This window comes from Anguilla rostrata, chromosome 1 (genome assembly GCF_018555375.3).
Source record: "Anguilla rostrata isolate EN2019 chromosome 1, ASM1855537v3, whole genome shotgun sequence".
Classification (NCBI taxonomy): domain Eukaryota; kingdom Metazoa; phylum Chordata; class Actinopteri; order Anguilliformes; family Anguillidae; genus Anguilla; species Anguilla rostrata.
In genome coordinates this window covers 39,435,522-39,454,408 of record NC_057933.1, presented here as the reverse complement: position 1 = coordinate 39,454,408, position 18,887 = coordinate 39,435,522, and the positions used below count along the sequence as shown (strand labels likewise).

The window sequence follows — 18,887 nt, the reverse complement described above, 5'->3', positions numbered from 1 at the left end:
TTAATTAGTAGCTGAATACGTAGCCACGGTCTATTACAGTCAATGTAAGATATATGCTTTTCACTGTTAAAATGTATATATGCAGTCCTTATTAAGAAATCACAAAATCACCATTCGTTTTTAAAATTGTATTGTAAACTTTATAATTAAATAATTAATTACACTTTTGTCAGGCGCAGTTTACATCAAGCCTGTAGGAACAATGCTTTCATACCAGCATAAATGTGGTCAGTGGATTGACATCATAGCAAAGCAAATCATGTGTTATGCCGCACTTGAGAGTACCCAATAACATGATGTTACATTATCCTTCATAAAGAATTACATTTGGCTAGAAATTATTTACAAATATGTACTTATATCTTATTAAAGGTGCTACTGTATAAATCCTTCATGGAGGCTTTAGGACATGTACAGGACAGTGTGACCATTTCTATATGACATTTTTGTAGAGATAGAAATTTTCATTCAGGAACTGAAACTTCACTCATTGTTTTTCAATGGTAGATTTATTTTGGGATGTTCATATGAAGATGTTGGGAATTACATGTTGATTCCCTGCTACTGGGATGTGTTTTCATGGAAAACTTCTGATAATAGATAGCTTATTGCAAACTGAATATTACAATACATGGCAAGGTAGAATTTTTCAAATGTATTTTAATGTCAGCGTAACTAGCTAATGTAAATCAGCATAATTTGAATATCAAATTCACTCTGTTTTATTATATGCTTCCCATGTAATGTAACTCCCCTGTTGCCTTTATATTATATAAGTCACTCTTGCCCAATCACTTCAATAATCCCATGTGTTTCGATAATCCTTTTTCCTCTTAAATTTTCTAAAACTGCAATGTGTCCTCGGTTACTATAAAGGCTCACATTAAGGCTCACCTTGATGAAGGCGTGTCATGGCAAATTAAGGAGCAAAGAGTGTGAAATCGTCTTTTATCAAATGTTTATTCCCTGTCGAACTCCACCTGATTTACTACTAGGTGGGCATCTTATAATTTACAAGTGATCTTTTTGTTAAATCATTTTGAATGTTGTAATGTGTTTTGGGATGCGTTGAATGGTTTGTAATTCAATTATTATTAATAATTAGGGGGGTTCCAGCACCGGAGGTGTTCAGATTTTTTTGTTCAGATTTTGATTTTTCTACCCGAAAAATGTATGCACAGTAAAAAGAGTAACCAAATTTGGCAGGTAGGTTCCCATTCCCACCCACTTCTCAGGTAAGAAAACTTACCCAGAACCCATTAATTAGAAGCGGTGTCTACATCGGTTCCACCATATTGGATTTCCACAATTTAGTATTATTTGAAAAACAATTGCAATGGTTCTTCTACAATAATCACTCAATTTGCAGGAGTGCAATATTTAAAAAAAGAAGTCATGAATAATCGCTGTTGTATTTTTGGAGATGTAAAAACTTTCTGTCGTGATCAATTTCCGCATCTGGAAAATAGATCTGTACCATGTGTTGCCAAAATCTTGGATTGCCCGTCATTTTCAAAATGTTAACAGACATTTTCCTCCATCTCCAGTTTTGACCTAACCACATGGGAGAGACCTATGAAACTTGACACAATGCTACCGGGAACTTTCTTATGGCCACTGAGTGATTTTGGCGCTGATGTGCCATTTGTTAAGTGATGTAATATTGCCTGTGTGTGCTTGGACCCCATGCATTTCTGCTTGCAGCTATTATTATTATTAATTTATTTATTTGTTTATTTTTTAAATTATTATAATTATTTTTATTACCAGAAGCACACAGTTGTAACTTCAGATCTAACTGCAGATTTCTTATGTCATGGTGCTCATATAGTTTATAGAGCCATTTACTGTGCCTATAAACCAGGCATTAGCTCCTTTCAAAGGCTCTAAACTTGCCACACAAATATGCAGCTTGCACATAATATTATGTTTGAATTTTTATTTAAATTTACAAAACATCCTACTTTAATTTTATTTATCCCTGCTAAATATGCATTGCATGAACAGCATATATATCAAATGGAAATGGATTCATAGTGAAGCTGTCCCCAAGTCACTGAATTATATTTGTTCTTAATTACACATTTTGCCAATTAGGACTGTGAGTAAAGTACATATTTGTAAGTTTTAACTGACTAAAATGCACACAAAAAGACCTCAGAGTCTCTTCTACAGTTTACTGTTTTGACTTCAGGTTGTGTTGTTGCAGGGGTACAGAGGTGCTGTGCAGGATCTAACCATGGCAATTAACATTGACAGCACTTGCTCTTTTGCATTTTACAACCGTGGAGTGTGCTATCAGCAGCTGAAGGAATATGAACTGGTGAGGATTCTTCTCTCTCAACGTATTCAGCCCAAGTCTTCCACAAATAAAGGCTGTACCAAGCTAGCTATAATTCCATTTTCTTATACTGAATATAGCTACAGTTGAGGCCAAAAGTTTACATACACCTAGGCTAAAGATATTCAAACTCAGTTTTTCACAACTCCGCACATTTCATGTTACCATACATTTATTTTGGCAAGTCAGTTAGGGCATCTACTTTGTTCACATCAGGGGTAATTTTAAAAAAATCCATTAGAGACAGATTTATTTCAGCTTTAATTCACTTAGTGTATGTCAAAAGTTTACATACACCAAGTTGACTGTCTCTTTAAACAGTCTGGAAGTTGATGTAATGACTTTTTAGAAGCTTCTGATTGGCTAATTGTCATAATTAGGAGTTAATTGGGAGTTAATTGTCACCTGTGGCTGTATTTAAGGGCCTACCTTTAGAGCCACTGCATTTTTGCCCTTGATACGATGAGAAAATCCAAGAAACTATGCCAAGATCTCAGAAAGAAAATTGTGGACCTCCACAAGTCCGGTTCCTCCTTAGAAGCAATTTCTGAACAACTGAAGGTACCACAAGCATCTGTACAAACAATTGTTTGCGAATATAAAAATCTTGGTTCCGCACTGTTCAGGAAGGAGGCACAAATTAACTCTCAGGGTTGAACGTGCTTTGGTCCGAAAGGTTCAACTGAACCCCCAGACAACAACAAAGGAACTGGTGAAGGAGTTGGAGGCATCAGGTTCCAAAGTGTATACATCCACCATTAAGAAATTCCTACATCGACATGGCCTGAAATGCTGTCGCCAAAGGAGGTACAGAAAGGTGCCCCTACTCTAAGACCGGCATAAAAAAGCCAGAATTAAGTTTTCGGGTGATCACCAGGACGAAGACCTAGCGTTTTGGAGGAGTGTTCTCTGGTCAGATGAAACAAAAATTGAACTGTTTGGCCATAATGATCAGTGCTATGTGTGGAGGAAAAAGGGTGAGGCTTTTAATCCGAAGAACACCATCCCAACTGTGAAGCATGGGGGTGGCAGCATCATGTTGTGGGGGTGTTTTGCTGGAAAAGGGACTGGTGCACTTCAGAAAATAGATGGCATCATGAGGAAGGAGGATTATCTAAAAATACTGAAGTAACACCTCAAGACATCAGCTAGAAAGTTAAAACTTGGTCGTAACTGGGTCTTCCAGCAGGACAATGATCCTCAGCATACCTCCAAAGTTGTGACAAAATGAACTGATAAAGCAAGTCCGAGCAAGGAGGCCCCCAAACCTGACTGATTTACACCAGTTATGTCAGGAGGAATGGGCAAAAATTCCAGCAAAGTATTGTGAGAAGCTTGTGGAAGGCTACCCCAAGCATTTGATTCAAGTTAAGCAGTTAAAACATATTAACAGAGGTGGGTAGAGTAGCCAAAAACTGTACTCAAGTAAAAGTATTGTTACTTTAAAATAATAATGACTCAAGTAGAAGTAAAAGTAGTCATCCAAATAATTACTTGAGTAAGAGTAAGAAAGTATCTTGTGAAAAGACTACTCAAGTACTGAGTTACTTCATATAATCTGATTTAATGTTGAAATAAGCAGAGCAAGATGAACGTAAAAATCCAAATGTCCAAAATATAAAATTGTAAATGCTTGTCCAATAGAAAGAAACAAAATATAAAATAGCCATGTGCAAATTCAAATATGACCTAAATCATATCCCTTAATATAAAACAATACACAGGAGGTTCGTCAGAGGAGGAGGATTTTCGCTTTCTGTTGTACTCTATTAAGTCTGTATACCTCATCAGTTTGTTGGGGTGAACCCTCCGTTGACAGAAAAAATATCAATGAGGCTACAGGGGATTTATCCATTAAAATAGACTCATCATCACAACAAAGAGGAACCTGCTCAAATTCAAACAGAAACTTTATATGTGGAAAACATAATGCTTTGTCGCACCATTATTGTACCTTATGATGCACTTATCCACAATATTCCAAAGTCCCATGATGCCTTGCGCGGAATATGTGCAGAACTTCCGGTTTAGCGTAAACAAACTTTATGTATGCTATGCAATGCTATGCAATGTTCCAGCGCTCACGTCATGACTGTTGCATGCTTCACAAAAACTATTACACTACTAACTAACGCTTACATTACAGTGTGAAATATCCACATTAATACCAGTAACCTATTTAAACACACTCAATTTAAAAAATAACGTATATAACCGAAGTATTTTGAACAATAATAGCCTACTTACATAGCAATGATGAAATCTTATCTGTGTTCAGTAGATGGAGACAGTAAATCAACAATGCAGTTCAATCCGCTTCTGTTTTGCTCCAGAAAACGATGTCAGCTAGGTCTATCAGCAAACATGCGGCTTAGCTATGCCCAGAAGTCCTCAATAATAATAGTATTTCCCAAGAAATTACGAATAATAGTTGACCACGTTTCGTGAGTGAATGGATAAGTGCGATGATAAGAAAAATCTCGGTTACACTGACCTAAAAAACGCTATTCCAAAAGCAAATTTAGACATGTTATACATCGTTAGAAAGCTTATACTCTCACCTACTGAATAAATTAATTGTCAATCAAGCCAGACTGTACTAAAAAGGGCGACAACGCCGTAAACAAGGCGTGTGGTATAACATAGTTTGAACGTGAGGCCAGGGGTGTTCTCCCTCCTACGAATCACCCGCCGTTGTTTCAGCCATTGTTGTCGCCCACTCATCCTTCTGTGTGCTGTGACTGGCTACGTTTGACTGGTGAAACGGAGTCATTTTGGGCTGTGACAGAGCCAAAGCAAAGACCAGTCAGCCTCTTTGGCTGAAGTCTCTCTGAGAATGAAACAAACAGAACGTGCATTGAATAAAAAATGGGTAAAAAATAAAAGTAACAAGCGGAATGTAGCCGAATATAACGGAGTAAAAGTAACATTTTTTCTTCGCAAATATACTCCGAGTAAAAGTGAAAAGTATGTTGCATTAAAACTACCCTTACAAGTACAATTTATTCAAAAAGTTACTTAAGTAAATGTAACGGAGTAAATATAACGCGTTACTACCCACCTCTGCATATTAACAAATATTAACAAAGTGAACTGAAAATTTGATTTAGTACATAAAAGCTGAAATAAATCTGTCTCTTAGCTATTGTTTTGAAATGACCTCTTATAGAAATAAAGTAGATACCCTAATTGACTTAACACAGGAAATGTATGGTAACATGAATTGTGTGGAGTTGTGAAAAATTGAGTTTGAACATCTTTAGCCTAGGTGTATGTAAACCTTTGGCCTCAACTGTAAATATAAAAATCTATATGGCACTCTGTGGTCTTTACTTTGACGACAGACTTTTTCTCCACAGCCTCTGTGATGTCATGTTTAGCAATACGATATGGGAGATAAGATAATAATACATGTTTTATTGGGATGAGAGTTAATAGTCTATTTATACAATATTTTAGCTCACATTCTAGATTTGTTGTTTTTACTGGTTCTGGCACTGACATCTTTAGAATGAATATAACTTTTTCTAAATTCATGTTTTAGAAGTGGACACATTGGAACATTTATGTTTTAATACTCTTTCTTATTATGAAACAACACATTCAGTTTGATGAACACTGTTGACATTGCCCAGCCAAGAGTAGTTTGGTTTAGATCATCCAAGGTTCCTGGGTTAACTGCAGCCCTATTTCTTCCCAAGCATATGTGTGGTACTCACAGGCTACAGATTGCTGTCAGTTGTAATCATACCAATTCACACAAGTTTGCATCACTCTTGAAAGCAAGTCGCCACAAAAAGAGCACAAACACCATACTCTGTGCTTATTGTGTGGGTATGCGAGAATATCACAGTATTCGTCTGCCACAAATCCTTATGTATATATTGAAATGAAAACACGGGTGTATTAAAATGCTGATCTACCACCCATGAGTGGTTTTGGAATCTCACACTGCAACTTCTGTTGTGTTTTCAGCTGACACATGTTACTTCTTTTTGGGTGTATTGAACCATTTTTTCAATTGTAATGTTTGCATAATTCTCTACCTTTTTGATTGGACATCAAGACTTCTGCCTACAATCAACAGAAAATTGTATTTGTCCATCATTTTTAAAGCCAGAGAAAGCAGTTTAATTCAAATGTCCGATTGTACGCAGCTTAGAAAAGGCTGTGCCTCCAGTTGCCTTTTCATGAATCAAATTCTTTCCACAGCCTTAGTCACCCTGCAGGGGGCAGAAATGTGTTTTTTTTATGAAGAATGCTGAGCTGATTCTGTATTTACGTATTCATAAATGAATATACAGCAAAGAGGGATTACTCTATAGTAGGGCAATATGTATTGATTATTTATTATGTATGCATTGCATGTTATTTTTTTGGCATTCACCAAGTGTGACTTTCAGAATGTAATCCTCGTCACTATTGTAAATGTTTTGTTTACAGTATTTTTCCATTCATTTCTAGGCCCTGAAGGACTACAGTATAGTCCTACTTCTTGCCAGCAGAAAGGAGATTGATCTAAAAGTACTGATCAATCGGGGACTTCTGTACTTGGAACTGAATGACTATCAGAATGCCCTCCAGGTAACAGAGAACTCATCATTCTTAGATGGACAAGAACAGGTCTGGATGCTACTAAAGCTATTTGAATTGTTGCAATGGTATTTATGATGTAAGGAAAATGAGTTTGTGAGACCTGTGTTGACAGTGCTGGGGTATGTTGTGGGCAATGAAGTGGTAGACAGGGTTGAGAGGTTATGTTAGAAGGCTTTTCCTGTGGGTAGAGAATTTTTACCATATGACTTCAATAATCAAACCCCACGTTGCAATTACCCAAATGTGTGATCATAGTGAACAAAGAAGAATGTCATCATTTCTTTGAATATTTCCCATATTGATTTTTAGTTAAAGAATTCATCCCACTGGGGTTTAAAGGTCACCTTATTCTCTTGACTGATATTGCACTTTTCTTTCAATAAAGCCCTGCATCTTTTTTAAATGTCATACAGACAAGAATAGATCTATTTCTTCTGAGAATCCATCATGTCGCATCAGTCCCATCAGCAAGTATTTTAAAACATGACAAGCTGGGCTTGTCACCCATAGTGATTGTAGCTTTCTTTCCTCTTTTAACACAAAAAATGTAGAGAAAAATCTGAAGTAATAATTCACTGGTAGACAGTCATTCAGAATAATGAACTGGGGACTTGGCTACCAAATGAAAAGGAATATGCACCAGTTAGTTTGGCTAGGTAGATGAATCAGCCCTTATCACTCTCCTCAGTTAAATTTGACTTTAGAATAAGGTAGATTTTAAATATGTTTGGCTTCTTATTTTGGTTTCAAATTGTTCTGAGTTTATAAGTGTGTTGTTTGCATATAATAGACAGTAATATCTGTCTACTTTTTTTCTAATGTTATTGCAGCTATTGCCCACCTCAGTTTAAATGTATATCAAATTTAAAAAGCATTTTAAAAGCATTAGCCTCATAATTTTGTTTGAAAATTATTCATTTATTATTAATGCCTCCATTTTATTACTAAGTTCACTGGTATTAGTAAACTGCAACAAACACAGCATGTACTAAATCTTTAGAATATTTAGAACCAAAAGGTTTTTTAAATGAATAACCATTTTGGAAATAGCCAGAAAAACAAATCCCTAGTTATTGTTTATACACACCATTATTGACATTTAATTACAAACACACACACAGTAGTTCCAGAGGGCGTTACAACTTCACTCTAATACAGTATGGGGTGGCTGACATCAGCAAATATGTTTCTTTACTGGTGAGTATCAAGATACTGAGTCCAGGTATGACCCAGCAGAGCCCCAGATCCACAGTGGTCTGGCTTGAGACTGGATACTGAACCTTTCTGCCCTTCCTTGTAGGATTTCAAAGCTGCCTCTGGAAAAAGCCCAGGAGATGCCACCATCTATCATGCCTTGGGTGTCCTCCATCACAGGTCTGTTCCACCTTTTACAAACAGTATTTTGGCTCATTTCCATGTGACAGGATATAGTTCCTGTGTCTCATACAAAGATAATTGCGTAGCGTTCCAGGGAAAGGCTGGGTATGGGTAAATAAGGGTATCCTCTGCAAAGTCGTTCTGCAACCTCTGGGGCCCCTCCCTTCTCATGTGCCTGCATGGGTTCTGCCTGTTCTGGCCCTTGGTGATGAAATGGGTTTCCAATGGTGGTCAGGACAGCAGACAATCTACACAGCAAAATTAATACGTTAAATTCAAATCTAACAGAGTCCGACAGAGACAATATTAGTGTTAGATGTATTCTATCACAGTTTTTTGTACACTGAAGATTTTGCTGTGTGCCCATTTTTTTGTCACAGACTGAAGACCTACCTCTGCACCACTGCTCCTTGACCCTCTATAGTTATCTTCATTCGGTCTTTTTGGAATTCTCTCTGGGATAATAATCTTATAGGTATAGCTGTAATATGTAAATATGTTAGCTGTATATCAGTATTTACTTCTGTTTACAATACAGTTAATTGTTGTTTTTTTGTTTTTTTTGGCTAGCTTTTCGCTTATTGATTATAAATTAGCTTTTTGTTCGCAGTTTTGTATTCCTGAAAGTAACACTGATGTTCTCCACAATGGGTGTAACTGAAGTGTCCTGTTGGGATTCAAACCAAAATCCCCTTGGTCTTGAGGCCAGTGCCCCTGCCATCATTAAAGAATCCTCCAACATCCAACCCAGCCTCTCCCCTTTTTCAGTTCGTAGCCCCCTACCTTTGTAAAAACGTAATGATTTTTGATTTGTTCAAGGGCAAAGGCAAGGGCAAGTCCACATTTGAAATTAATGTCCATGTTTGACACTTCAATGGGCCCAAGATTCTCCTCTAAAGGAAAACCTTGTTTAGTTTTTTCCAGTCTAGCTGAAAAATAGAAGTAATTACAAGCATCCTTAACTGCTTCATGCTACAGATTTGTTTTGTCAATACTCAGTCACCTTGCAAACCTGCCTGTACTGTTTGGTTTGTACTCCCTCTTTCTCCCTAAGGCTTTTTTTCTGACAATATTGATTTCCTTCTGACTTCATCTGTAAGTCAGCACTGCTGGTTGTTGTTCATTTTTCACAGAATACATATTGAAGGTGGGATTTTGCCCAGTGGTGTTATTATGGATCACAAACTTTTACTGACCCTTAATAAATAATGACTGATCACTTGAAAATCCCTTTTCACTAGTTGCCAGCCCAGTCTTTACCTGATTGACATAAAAGATGAAAAAAATTTTTTTTGAGGTCCCTAGATTCATATGACTCACACATGAAACACATACATGCCATCTCAAAAACCTTCATCAAGCTATGAGTGTCAAAATAAGAGCCTTTACTGATTTATCTGTCAGTATTTTCAATACATGCTGAAGTTCCATGTTATAGAGTAAAAGAACAGCTCTGAGGATTGTCATTCTGCTTTGGTGGACAGAGTCACTGTGAAATGTTTAATGTTAAATCAGCTCTGATAGGGCACATTCTGACACTAGACACTGAACTGTGTTTGAGTGTTCCAGTGAGATCACCTGGAGCTATGCTCCTATTGGGGTCTGCCTTGGCAATAAGAGGTTACAGGTGAGGTTCCAGACCAACAATCATCCAAAAAAGGCAACCCAAAAATCAGTGGTTGAACTGGCAGAGGTGAGCTGCTGTCTCAATGGCCAGATGACCTTCTGGTAAGAATTAAGATCTGACTGAGCACCAGTCCTCAAAAAATTCCCATGTACAGGCTTCTGTTTAGTAAGAATCCTGTGGACATGGAGGCTTGGCCATGTGCAGAGCTGTGGTACCTGGAGGCCTCCAGACAAGACTGCACACAGACAATGGATATGTGATGCTTGTTGGCCATCAGTATCAGTGGTGTCCTTCAGCAGCTCCATCCATGACTGAGCAGCCCTCTTTGGGACATTCCATTAGAGTAGCGGCCTAAAAGTTGCGCCCCATCAAAACGTAATCCCAGATTTTCCTGGCTGGGTTGCTGCACCTAGCAGAATACCCTCCTATACAGCGTAAATAAGAAGTAAATACTGTGTAAAAAATAAAAATAAGAAAAAATAAAAGCATGCACTTATTGTACGTCGCTTTGGATAAACGCACCTGCCAAATAAATGTAATGTAATATAAAAAAGTCAACTGCTGGTGTGGCATAAGAGCTGGTGCAATACAACATAAACCTCACTGCTGTCAGCTCCCAGAGGGCGGAATGCTATGAGAGGCCCATGGGAGATTACAGCTTGTTGTTGAAGCTGTAATCTCCCTGCTGCACTGTGCCCATGCTATAATTCTTGAGTCTCAACCTGGGACCTCATATATCTTTCAGAGTACAGTTCTTAATTGATTTGCTTGTTGCTGTGATAAAATATAAAAACTATTTAGTTATTAAAACTGAAAATGTTTTAATAACTAGCAAAGATGGGATGAGATGTTGTTTGTTTCTGTCAAATCAGCGTGAACATCATTCATAGATACCAATGTGGTAACTTTGAATGATGTTCATGCTGATTTGACAGAAACAAACATCATCTCATCCCATCTTTGCTGCTTCATTAGTATTAATAGCAGTAAGATGAGTAATCAAATCTGTGGGGTTACTACGCCCTCTAGTGGTACTTCAGCTTGTAGCTTATAATTGTATTACTTCAGTAATGCTGTTATTATTGCTTACTTAGAAGCATTAAATTGCATTACATATATAAACAAATACAAAAAAGATACTTTTCTAATCATTGTGCCATGTGCATGCATAGTACTTTAATTACATTCTAAACCTTTGAACTGCAGCCAAACCCTGGTCCACACTATGAGGGATTAAATGCCTTTTTGAGACTCCTTTGTGCACTTTTATCTTGACTACACATAGTTTACCACATTTGCTCAGGTTTACGTATGCATTTGTGTTCCTTTGTATTGAGTTTGTATTTGAAATTACCTGTTGTTTCTCTGAGCTGTCATTCTAACACCAAGCCCCACCTAACACCACTATGCTCATATCATTTTGTGAAAAAATAAGTGAGCACCATGTGTATGCTGGAAATGTCCTATGCACTATAGGCTTGGCCAACTGCAGGAGTCGACTGAGGCCTACACTCAGGCACTGCGACTCAACCCCTTCTTCCTGGATGCCTACGTGGGGCGAGGCAATGCTTCCATGGACTACGGTCATGCCCAGGCCAATAAGCAAGCCCAGAGGGACTTCCTGTCTGCCCTCCACCTCAACCCCCTCTGCTCCTCAGCTCGCATCAGCCTGGGCTACAACCTCCAGGTACCTGCCTAAAAAGACAATGACAGAGATGTGTAATGCCTCTGTGACCTTTAGAGGCAAACCTCCAATTAATTTCTCAGCAGCAATATTGAATGCGTGAAATCTTTTAGAGATGCCATGAGGGACAGTCTTCAGGCCATATTACACGATGTCAATGCCTTTAAAAAAAAAAAACCACAGCATTGCTCAAATTAGGCCTGTGTTATCCCTACCTGTTGTAAAGATGCCTATCCATGCTTTCATTACTTTCAGGCTGGATTATTTTAACTCCTTTCATCAATATTCCTTCAGAATCATTAAACAAGCCCCAGTACGTACAAATCTGTGCTCCATCATTTTTAATAGCCCACCATAATTAGTACCCATGTCACACCTATGGTGATTAAATTACATGGACCCTCATATGTTACTGTGTTAGCCTTAAGACTCTCTTGTTGACTTTTTGCATGACTGTACTCTGCCCCTGAGTCTTAATTAGTTTTTAATTCATTAGATTTTTTAATTGGTTGACTTTTTACTTTGGCTTTTATTTCTACTTTAAATTTTAATGTTTTTTCCTTTTGATTTTACATGTCTATGTTTTTAGATGTTTTTAGTTTTTTGCATTAATGCGGTGGACCTGGGACTCAATGCAGCACTCAATGTAAATCAAATGTTTTTAAAGAGGCCGATTATTGTTTCATCCCTTGCATTGAGGGTATAAATGCAACCATCATTAACATGACCAAGAGTCCTATATACAATATTGATTATTCTATTGGCGGCAAGCAATATATCTGATAGCTTTTCGACATCCTTAAACAAAGTACCACACCTAATGTTCAAGTAATAATACATGCATTGCAGATTATATGTAGAACCAGTGACATTTAAAGCAAAATTTGACCAATATTTTTGTATACGTTCCTAAATACAATGGTTTTTTAATCTTCATCTTCCTTTTCAGAATATCTTTTTTGAATTTTTATTAATTTATTTTTCTCTCACCCATGAGAATGCAAAACCAAACATTGCAGTCTGGAAAATTTAAGCTGTGGGGGAAAAAATATTGCATCACCCTCTCATGTATTTTACAAAATTTTTATATTTTCATTGTGAGGAAAAGAGCTTATATTTAGGACAACTGCTTATACATGTCGTAAGACCCCACAGTGCAACTAACTGTAAATGACAGAACATAAAATTATATTTTTGGGAGAAGTTAGCCTTTAAAGATTATAGTATACAGTATGTAAAATATTTCTTGCTGCTGGGTCTGATATCTGAGGAGTTGTCTGTTTGAATACATGAATAACTACCAAACCAAGCTGTGTTAATATGAAAAAACTGAACTCATGTCACATGAAACTGGAATGCTGAAGTTAAAATTAAAGTTTGGCTTGCTTAATGTTGCATGTTAGGTATGTAGGGCAGAAACTACGGAAACTGTGGAAACGGATGCTGCAGAATCATTGAGAGTCCTGTACATTTTTCACTGAGTGTTAGATTCTCCATGTCGATTTAATATCCGACCACCATTTAACTGCTAAATCCTCTCGATGGAGAGATCAACTTGTCCCAGCAGCTCTTCATCCCAAAGGTCTGAAGGCGAAGTCTGAATTGAGTCCTGAATAAATGCTAAAACTGTAATACTATTGTATTGAAATTAACTTGTAGGCATTAATGTACAGTAAGCTCCATAATGTTTGGGGCAAATACATTTTCTTTCATTTGGTTCTGTACTCCACAATTTCAGATTTGTAATCAAATAATTCACATGTGCTTGAAGTGTAGATGCTTTTATTAAAGGGTATTTTTATACATTCTGATTTTACCATGCAGAAATGATAGCACTTTTTATACATAGCCCCCCATTTCAGGGCACCAAAATGTCTGGGACAAATGGCTTCACAAGAATTTCTGTTTAGTCATGTGTGTTCAATTGCTTCCTTAGTGCAGTTATAAGAGAGTTTCAGTGTCAAGGCTTTTGATTGCCTTTGGAGTCTGTTATTGACATTTGTCAACATGAGGACCAGAGTTGTGCCAGTGAAAGTCAAGGAAGCTTTTATGAGGCTGAGAAATAATTAAAAAACAGCCAGAGATATTGGCCGAACCTTAGGCTTACCAAAATCAACTGTTTGGAGCATCATTAAGAAGAAGAGAGCACTGGGGAGCTGAGTAATAGTAATGGGCCTGGTAGGCCAAGGAAGAACTCTACAGTTGATGACCGATAAATGAATGGAGATAAAACCACAAATGCCTGTCCAATAGATCAGAAACACTCTTCAGGAGGCAGGTGTGGATGTGTCAGTGACTACTGTCCACAGAAGACTTCAGCAACAGAGCTACAGAGGCTACACTGCCAGATGCAAACCACTAGTTAGCTGCAAAAACAGGATGATAAGGTTTTTTAGAAATACCTAAAAGCCTGCAAAGTTCTGGAAAGAGGTCTTGTGGACGGATGAGATGAATATTCACTTGTATCAGAGTGATTGGCAATAGAAAAAATGTGAAGGCGGAAAGCCATTGCCCAAGATCCAAAGCACCCACCCCCCCCATCAGTGAAACATGGTGGCGGGGGGTGTTATGGTTTTGGCATGTATGGATGCTGGCTCACTTGCCTTCATTGGTGAAGTAAATGGTAAATGGTAAATGGACAGCATTTATATAGCGCTTTTATCCAAAGCGCTTTACAATTGATGCCTCTCATTCGCCAGAGCAGTTAGGGGTTAGGGGTTAGGTGTCTTGCTCAAGGACACTTCGACACGCCCAGGGCGGGTTTTGAACCGGCAACCCTCCGACTGCCAGACAATCGGTCTTACCTCCTGAGCTATGTCGCCCCATAAGAAGTAACTGCTGATTGATTTCTGAAGTATACAGAAGCATCTTATCAGCTAAACAAATGCCTCCAAGTTTGTGTATCAAAAGGGCTGTAATTTCTGCATGGTGACCAATGTGTATGAAAATACCTTTAAGTAAAAGGTGAGAATATGCGCTTTAACCATGTTAACTGTTTGATTACACATCAAAAATTTTCAATTACAGAGCCAAATCAAGAAATAACTGTCATGAACAAAAATGTCTTTGTCCCAAACATAATGGTGCCAACTGTAAATTCATATATTAATACCCTTATGCTGAATTTATTGCAATGTCACACATTTTTACATATATTGTGCTGTTTTCCTGGAATTTCAACACCAAAGCCTAGTGTTAGTCTAATCTAGGACCAACCACAAGCATTGCAAAATCACTGCACCTGAACACAAGACCGAACCCCCAAATGTAGTCACATGGGTCACCCTTTTTAATATAACCAGCTTGAGCTAATGTGATTCAACCAGTCAGACTCTGAATACCAGACTCTGGTATTCTTTTAGCAGGACACTGACAAAGACAGTGAGATGAATTAAGTTCACCTTACTGACCCCATCTAGTGTCCAGTTGTGGGTTTTTACTTTATGTACTTGCTATTTGGGGGTTCAGGCCTAGTGTTTGCTCTGTTTGCTCTTTCTGGTCCGTTTCTTGCCTTGCTACTCTGTAAAGCGTCTTTGTGACAGTTCTCTCTAAAAAGTGAAATACAAATAAAATTTAATTGAAAAGTTTATGCACTACTATATGACTTATTAAGAGTCTCATAAAGAGCTGGACCTTTTCTTCTTCCTTGATAAGACTGTTCTACTTTTAGCTCAGTCTGTCAATCTTTCTCCAAGGTTTTGGGGTCCTTCCAGAAGGCATGGAATCAGTTCACGGTGGCAGTGGACATCCATCCAGAGTCCTGGGTAGCGTTGGATGGACGGGCCGTCATCAGTCTGCAAATGGGACACACGTTTGCAGCTTTCCAAGACATGACCAACGCACTGAGGGTACGTGTTAAACATCCCATCATGCACTGGGGCAGTGGACCCAGGAGGTTTGGGCCACTCAGCACAAATAACAACCCCAGTATTCATTAGGGGCCTGATACATGGTGGCTCAATGTTTACCCACACAGAGCATGAATAAAACTTGATTGTGTGTTAGTAGACTTTGAGCACAGTTGGTAAATGAGGCCCAAGGTGTGTTGCTGACTTTGTGACTGTATAATACTTTTAATGTGTAGGGCAGGGATAGACATCTCTGGTCACGGAGAGCCACAGGGCCTGCTTGTTTTTGTGTTCACTGCAACAAATTTAGACCCAATGAAACTGATGACATGAGATAATTGTTTAATCAATTGCTTTAATTGGTCAGTAAGTGCTGAGTAGTAAGTTAAACCCACAGACCCTGTTCCAGGACCCTGGTATTAGACATTGCTCCTGCCATTGCCTTTAACCAAGGCACTGGCCTCAGAGCTGGAGTTGGTCCCAAACGCTGCACTGTGGCTGCCCACTGCTCCTAGTAGCTAGTAGTAGCTAGCCATAATGACAAGAGACTAAAAGGTAGAGATTAAAATAAACCCCTCCTATTGTGATGTTTTCAGTTTTGTGGTTTGTTTTGCAGCAAAATCCTGCTTCACATCAACTGTATACCAACCGTGGAGTTGTGAATGAATTAATGGGAGACAAGGTCAATGCAATGAGAGACTACCAGAAGGCCATCTCCCTGAACCCCAAATTTGCCCTGGCCTACTTTAATGCTGCAAACCTTTATTTTCACAATAGGCAGTTTTCACAGGTAAGCAATGCCTTTATGGCAAACTGCAAAAGTTTCCATAATTTATTTCTCCTGGTTGTCAATACAGTTCTTCAGTATGGCTTTGTATAGGGTTTATGGTTATATTATGCTTACAGTATGGCACTGTGTAGGCTTTGTGCTTATACTATGTTCTAAGTTCTCCCCTCAGAGGGAAAATCCCAGTCACGTTACACTGACGAAGAACGAGCCAAAAGCAAGTCTACCTTGCATATTGAATTGCTGCCTCTTGACCTATGAGTTCAAACCCAAACTACTTATCCACCACATTTGTACCAGTTCAATAAAAGATTAAATAAAATTGCCATCAATAATAAGTGCAGCATTATTTCAATTAGAACTGCGCACCAGTGAACTGAACCTTGGACATGTGTATTTTTGTCCCGACATAAATGTTTGGAATGTGAAAAAGTTTTTCCATACAGTAGGTGTATGCTACTGGACTGTACAACGTGTTTATGCATATAAATGTGCTTTAAAATGCAGGGTATACAATACTGTACAAGATCTGATATATAGGGCATCATTACATTTCGGAATTATATTTCTGTGAATGTGTCCCAAGTTTCCTCCTGCACTAGCAGCAGATATTTTAATACACAGCAAAAAAAATTGTTTCCAAGATAAGAATAATAACTGAATTTTCAAATCAGTTTAAAATATATGTTTTAATGAAATGTAAATGAGCATATCTTTGAATAATATTTATACAACATAAAGGCAGCAATATGTTTTTGGAACTAGGAATATTTTTTTATTCGGCAGACTATATTAACACAGCAATACACAATAGAACACTTGCTAGGGGACATACACATTGCAAAGGGGAATGATAAATCAGACTGATAAAACATGAGAGCTCCCCTTTGAGGGGAGAGTGAGGGCAGACTGAAAATAACTACCACCTTGCAGGACAATTAAAAGTGAGGATGGACAAAGTAAAGTTGGCTTCATTGTAGAGGTAAAGAAAAACTAGATTTGACTACTGACAGAGTCCTCCTAAAAGGACAGCTTAAAAGTAAAATATGCTGCTTGGAATGCTGCCACCATGGTTATTGGAGCATTTGTAGGTAATCTTGTGATAAAATATAAATATTTAGAATGTATGCATATACATTATGGTTGTCTGTCTTTGTAATGGCTGAATAGCCCATTATTGTACAATATCTGGATTTTATGTGACTCTGCAGACTGACACACAAAATTAGTCTCAGGTGTTGTTAAAGAAGTTTATGATTCTTGTGTTCCTTTGTGTGGGGTCTGACTTCATGTATCTACAGGGACTCTGGAATTTACAAATGGGGCAATACTTAAAATGGATACAGGGATTCATATATTTTTGTACTTCATTCCTTGCAATAGGGTGAACAGAAAGTGTGTTGGGGAGATGAGTGAAATTAAAAGCCCAGCTTCTATGCTGGTCAGATTGAATAATGCCAGAGCCTAATATTGCTTACAGGATGGGGCTTGTTATGCTCAGTTGTGGATTTAAGTACTTGATCCATATCACAAAACACATCATATACATTCATTGACCTCAACACTCCTGACCCAGCCATCACTGTTGTTTGGCAGTAGGCAGCTGAGAGGAGCACTGAGTGAAATTGAGCCTAACTGGGTAATTGCTCTTCTGTTTATTGGGTTGGTTTCTAGGCCTGTGAGTTCTATGACCAAGCTTCTGAGCTGGACCCTGCTGACGAGTCAGTGCTGCTGAACCGGGCCATTACCCACACACTACTGCGGCAGATTCCGGAGGCTCTTCGGGACTTTTCAGAGGCATTGAGGCTCAACCCCTTCTCCTCACACGTGTTCTTCAACAGAGCCAACCTGTACTGCTCCCTAAAGAAATATGACTCCGCAGAGAGAGAGCTCACTGAAGGTACTCCCTCTTTGGTCTCTCTTTGGTCTACTTTGGTGTATGCAGGCTATTCAGTGTTCATTTTGTATCTAAAATATGATTGTCCATATTCTCTGTCTCTGACAGTGTATGCTTGGCATCCATCCAATTTAGATGATCACACACAAGTCATTTTGAAAGTTACTCATCTGTCTTCCATTTTTATGGGACCTCACCCAGTAATTCACTGAGGACTGACCATCAGCAATGCAGTAACAGATTTAAAATATAAGACAAAAGAATAATATATGAAAAAGAAAAGGGTTGTCAGTTAAATGGAAAGCAATACTATTCAACCCTCTATCAGTAACAGTTAATCAAAGGATTAAACCCTGACTGTGCCAGTACCAATTGCAGCCTGTACCCTGCAGGGTGGTGCGCAGTTGGCGGACGTGTCGGCCAGGGTTAGGGAGGGTTTAGTCAGCTGGGATTTGCATCTTAGCTCTATAGTGACCCCCACTGGTCGATCGGGCACAGATAAAGCGGCACATGAAGTGCCTTCATCCGATTCATCTTTCTGCAACCTCTGCTTGTGGGCTGCACTGTGAATCAGTCAATCAATCAACAGCAGGAATGACATGCCAGAATACATGCATGACACAATGACAGACATAAGAAAAAGGTTGAACTGTCATATTTCACTAGTTATGCTATTGTCAAGCAAAAACATTTCCCCAAACCTTTCCCCAGAAGTGTACATGATTACGAG

At 38.4% G+C, this 18,887-nt stretch overlaps 1 protein-coding gene across 4 annotated transcripts in view; it reads left to right on the top strand.

Moving 5' to 3' along the window:
- ttc6 (tetratricopeptide repeat domain 6) overlaps window positions 1-18,887 on the top strand; it is a 72,417-nt gene that overhangs the window by 51,733 nt on the left and 1,797 nt on the right. For all 4 annotated transcript variants that reach the window (XR_010330151.1, XM_064336311.1, XM_064336318.1 and 1 more), the window contains exons 24-30: window positions 2,210-2,323; window positions 6,806-6,925; window positions 8,238-8,311; window positions 11,418-11,628; window positions 15,321-15,473; window positions 16,090-16,263; window positions 17,935-18,160. Coding sequence is in view for 3 of the 4 variants with exons in the window: in XM_064336311.1 (XP_064192381.1) it covers window positions 2,210-2,323; window positions 6,806-6,925; window positions 8,238-8,311; window positions 11,418-11,628; window positions 15,321-15,473; window positions 16,090-16,263; window positions 17,935-18,160 (1,072 nt within the window). In the remaining variant the exon portion in view is untranslated. The remainder of the gene's footprint in view (window positions 1-2,209; window positions 2,324-6,805; window positions 6,926-8,237; window positions 8,312-11,417; window positions 11,629-15,320; window positions 15,474-16,089; window positions 16,264-17,934; window positions 18,161-18,887) is intronic.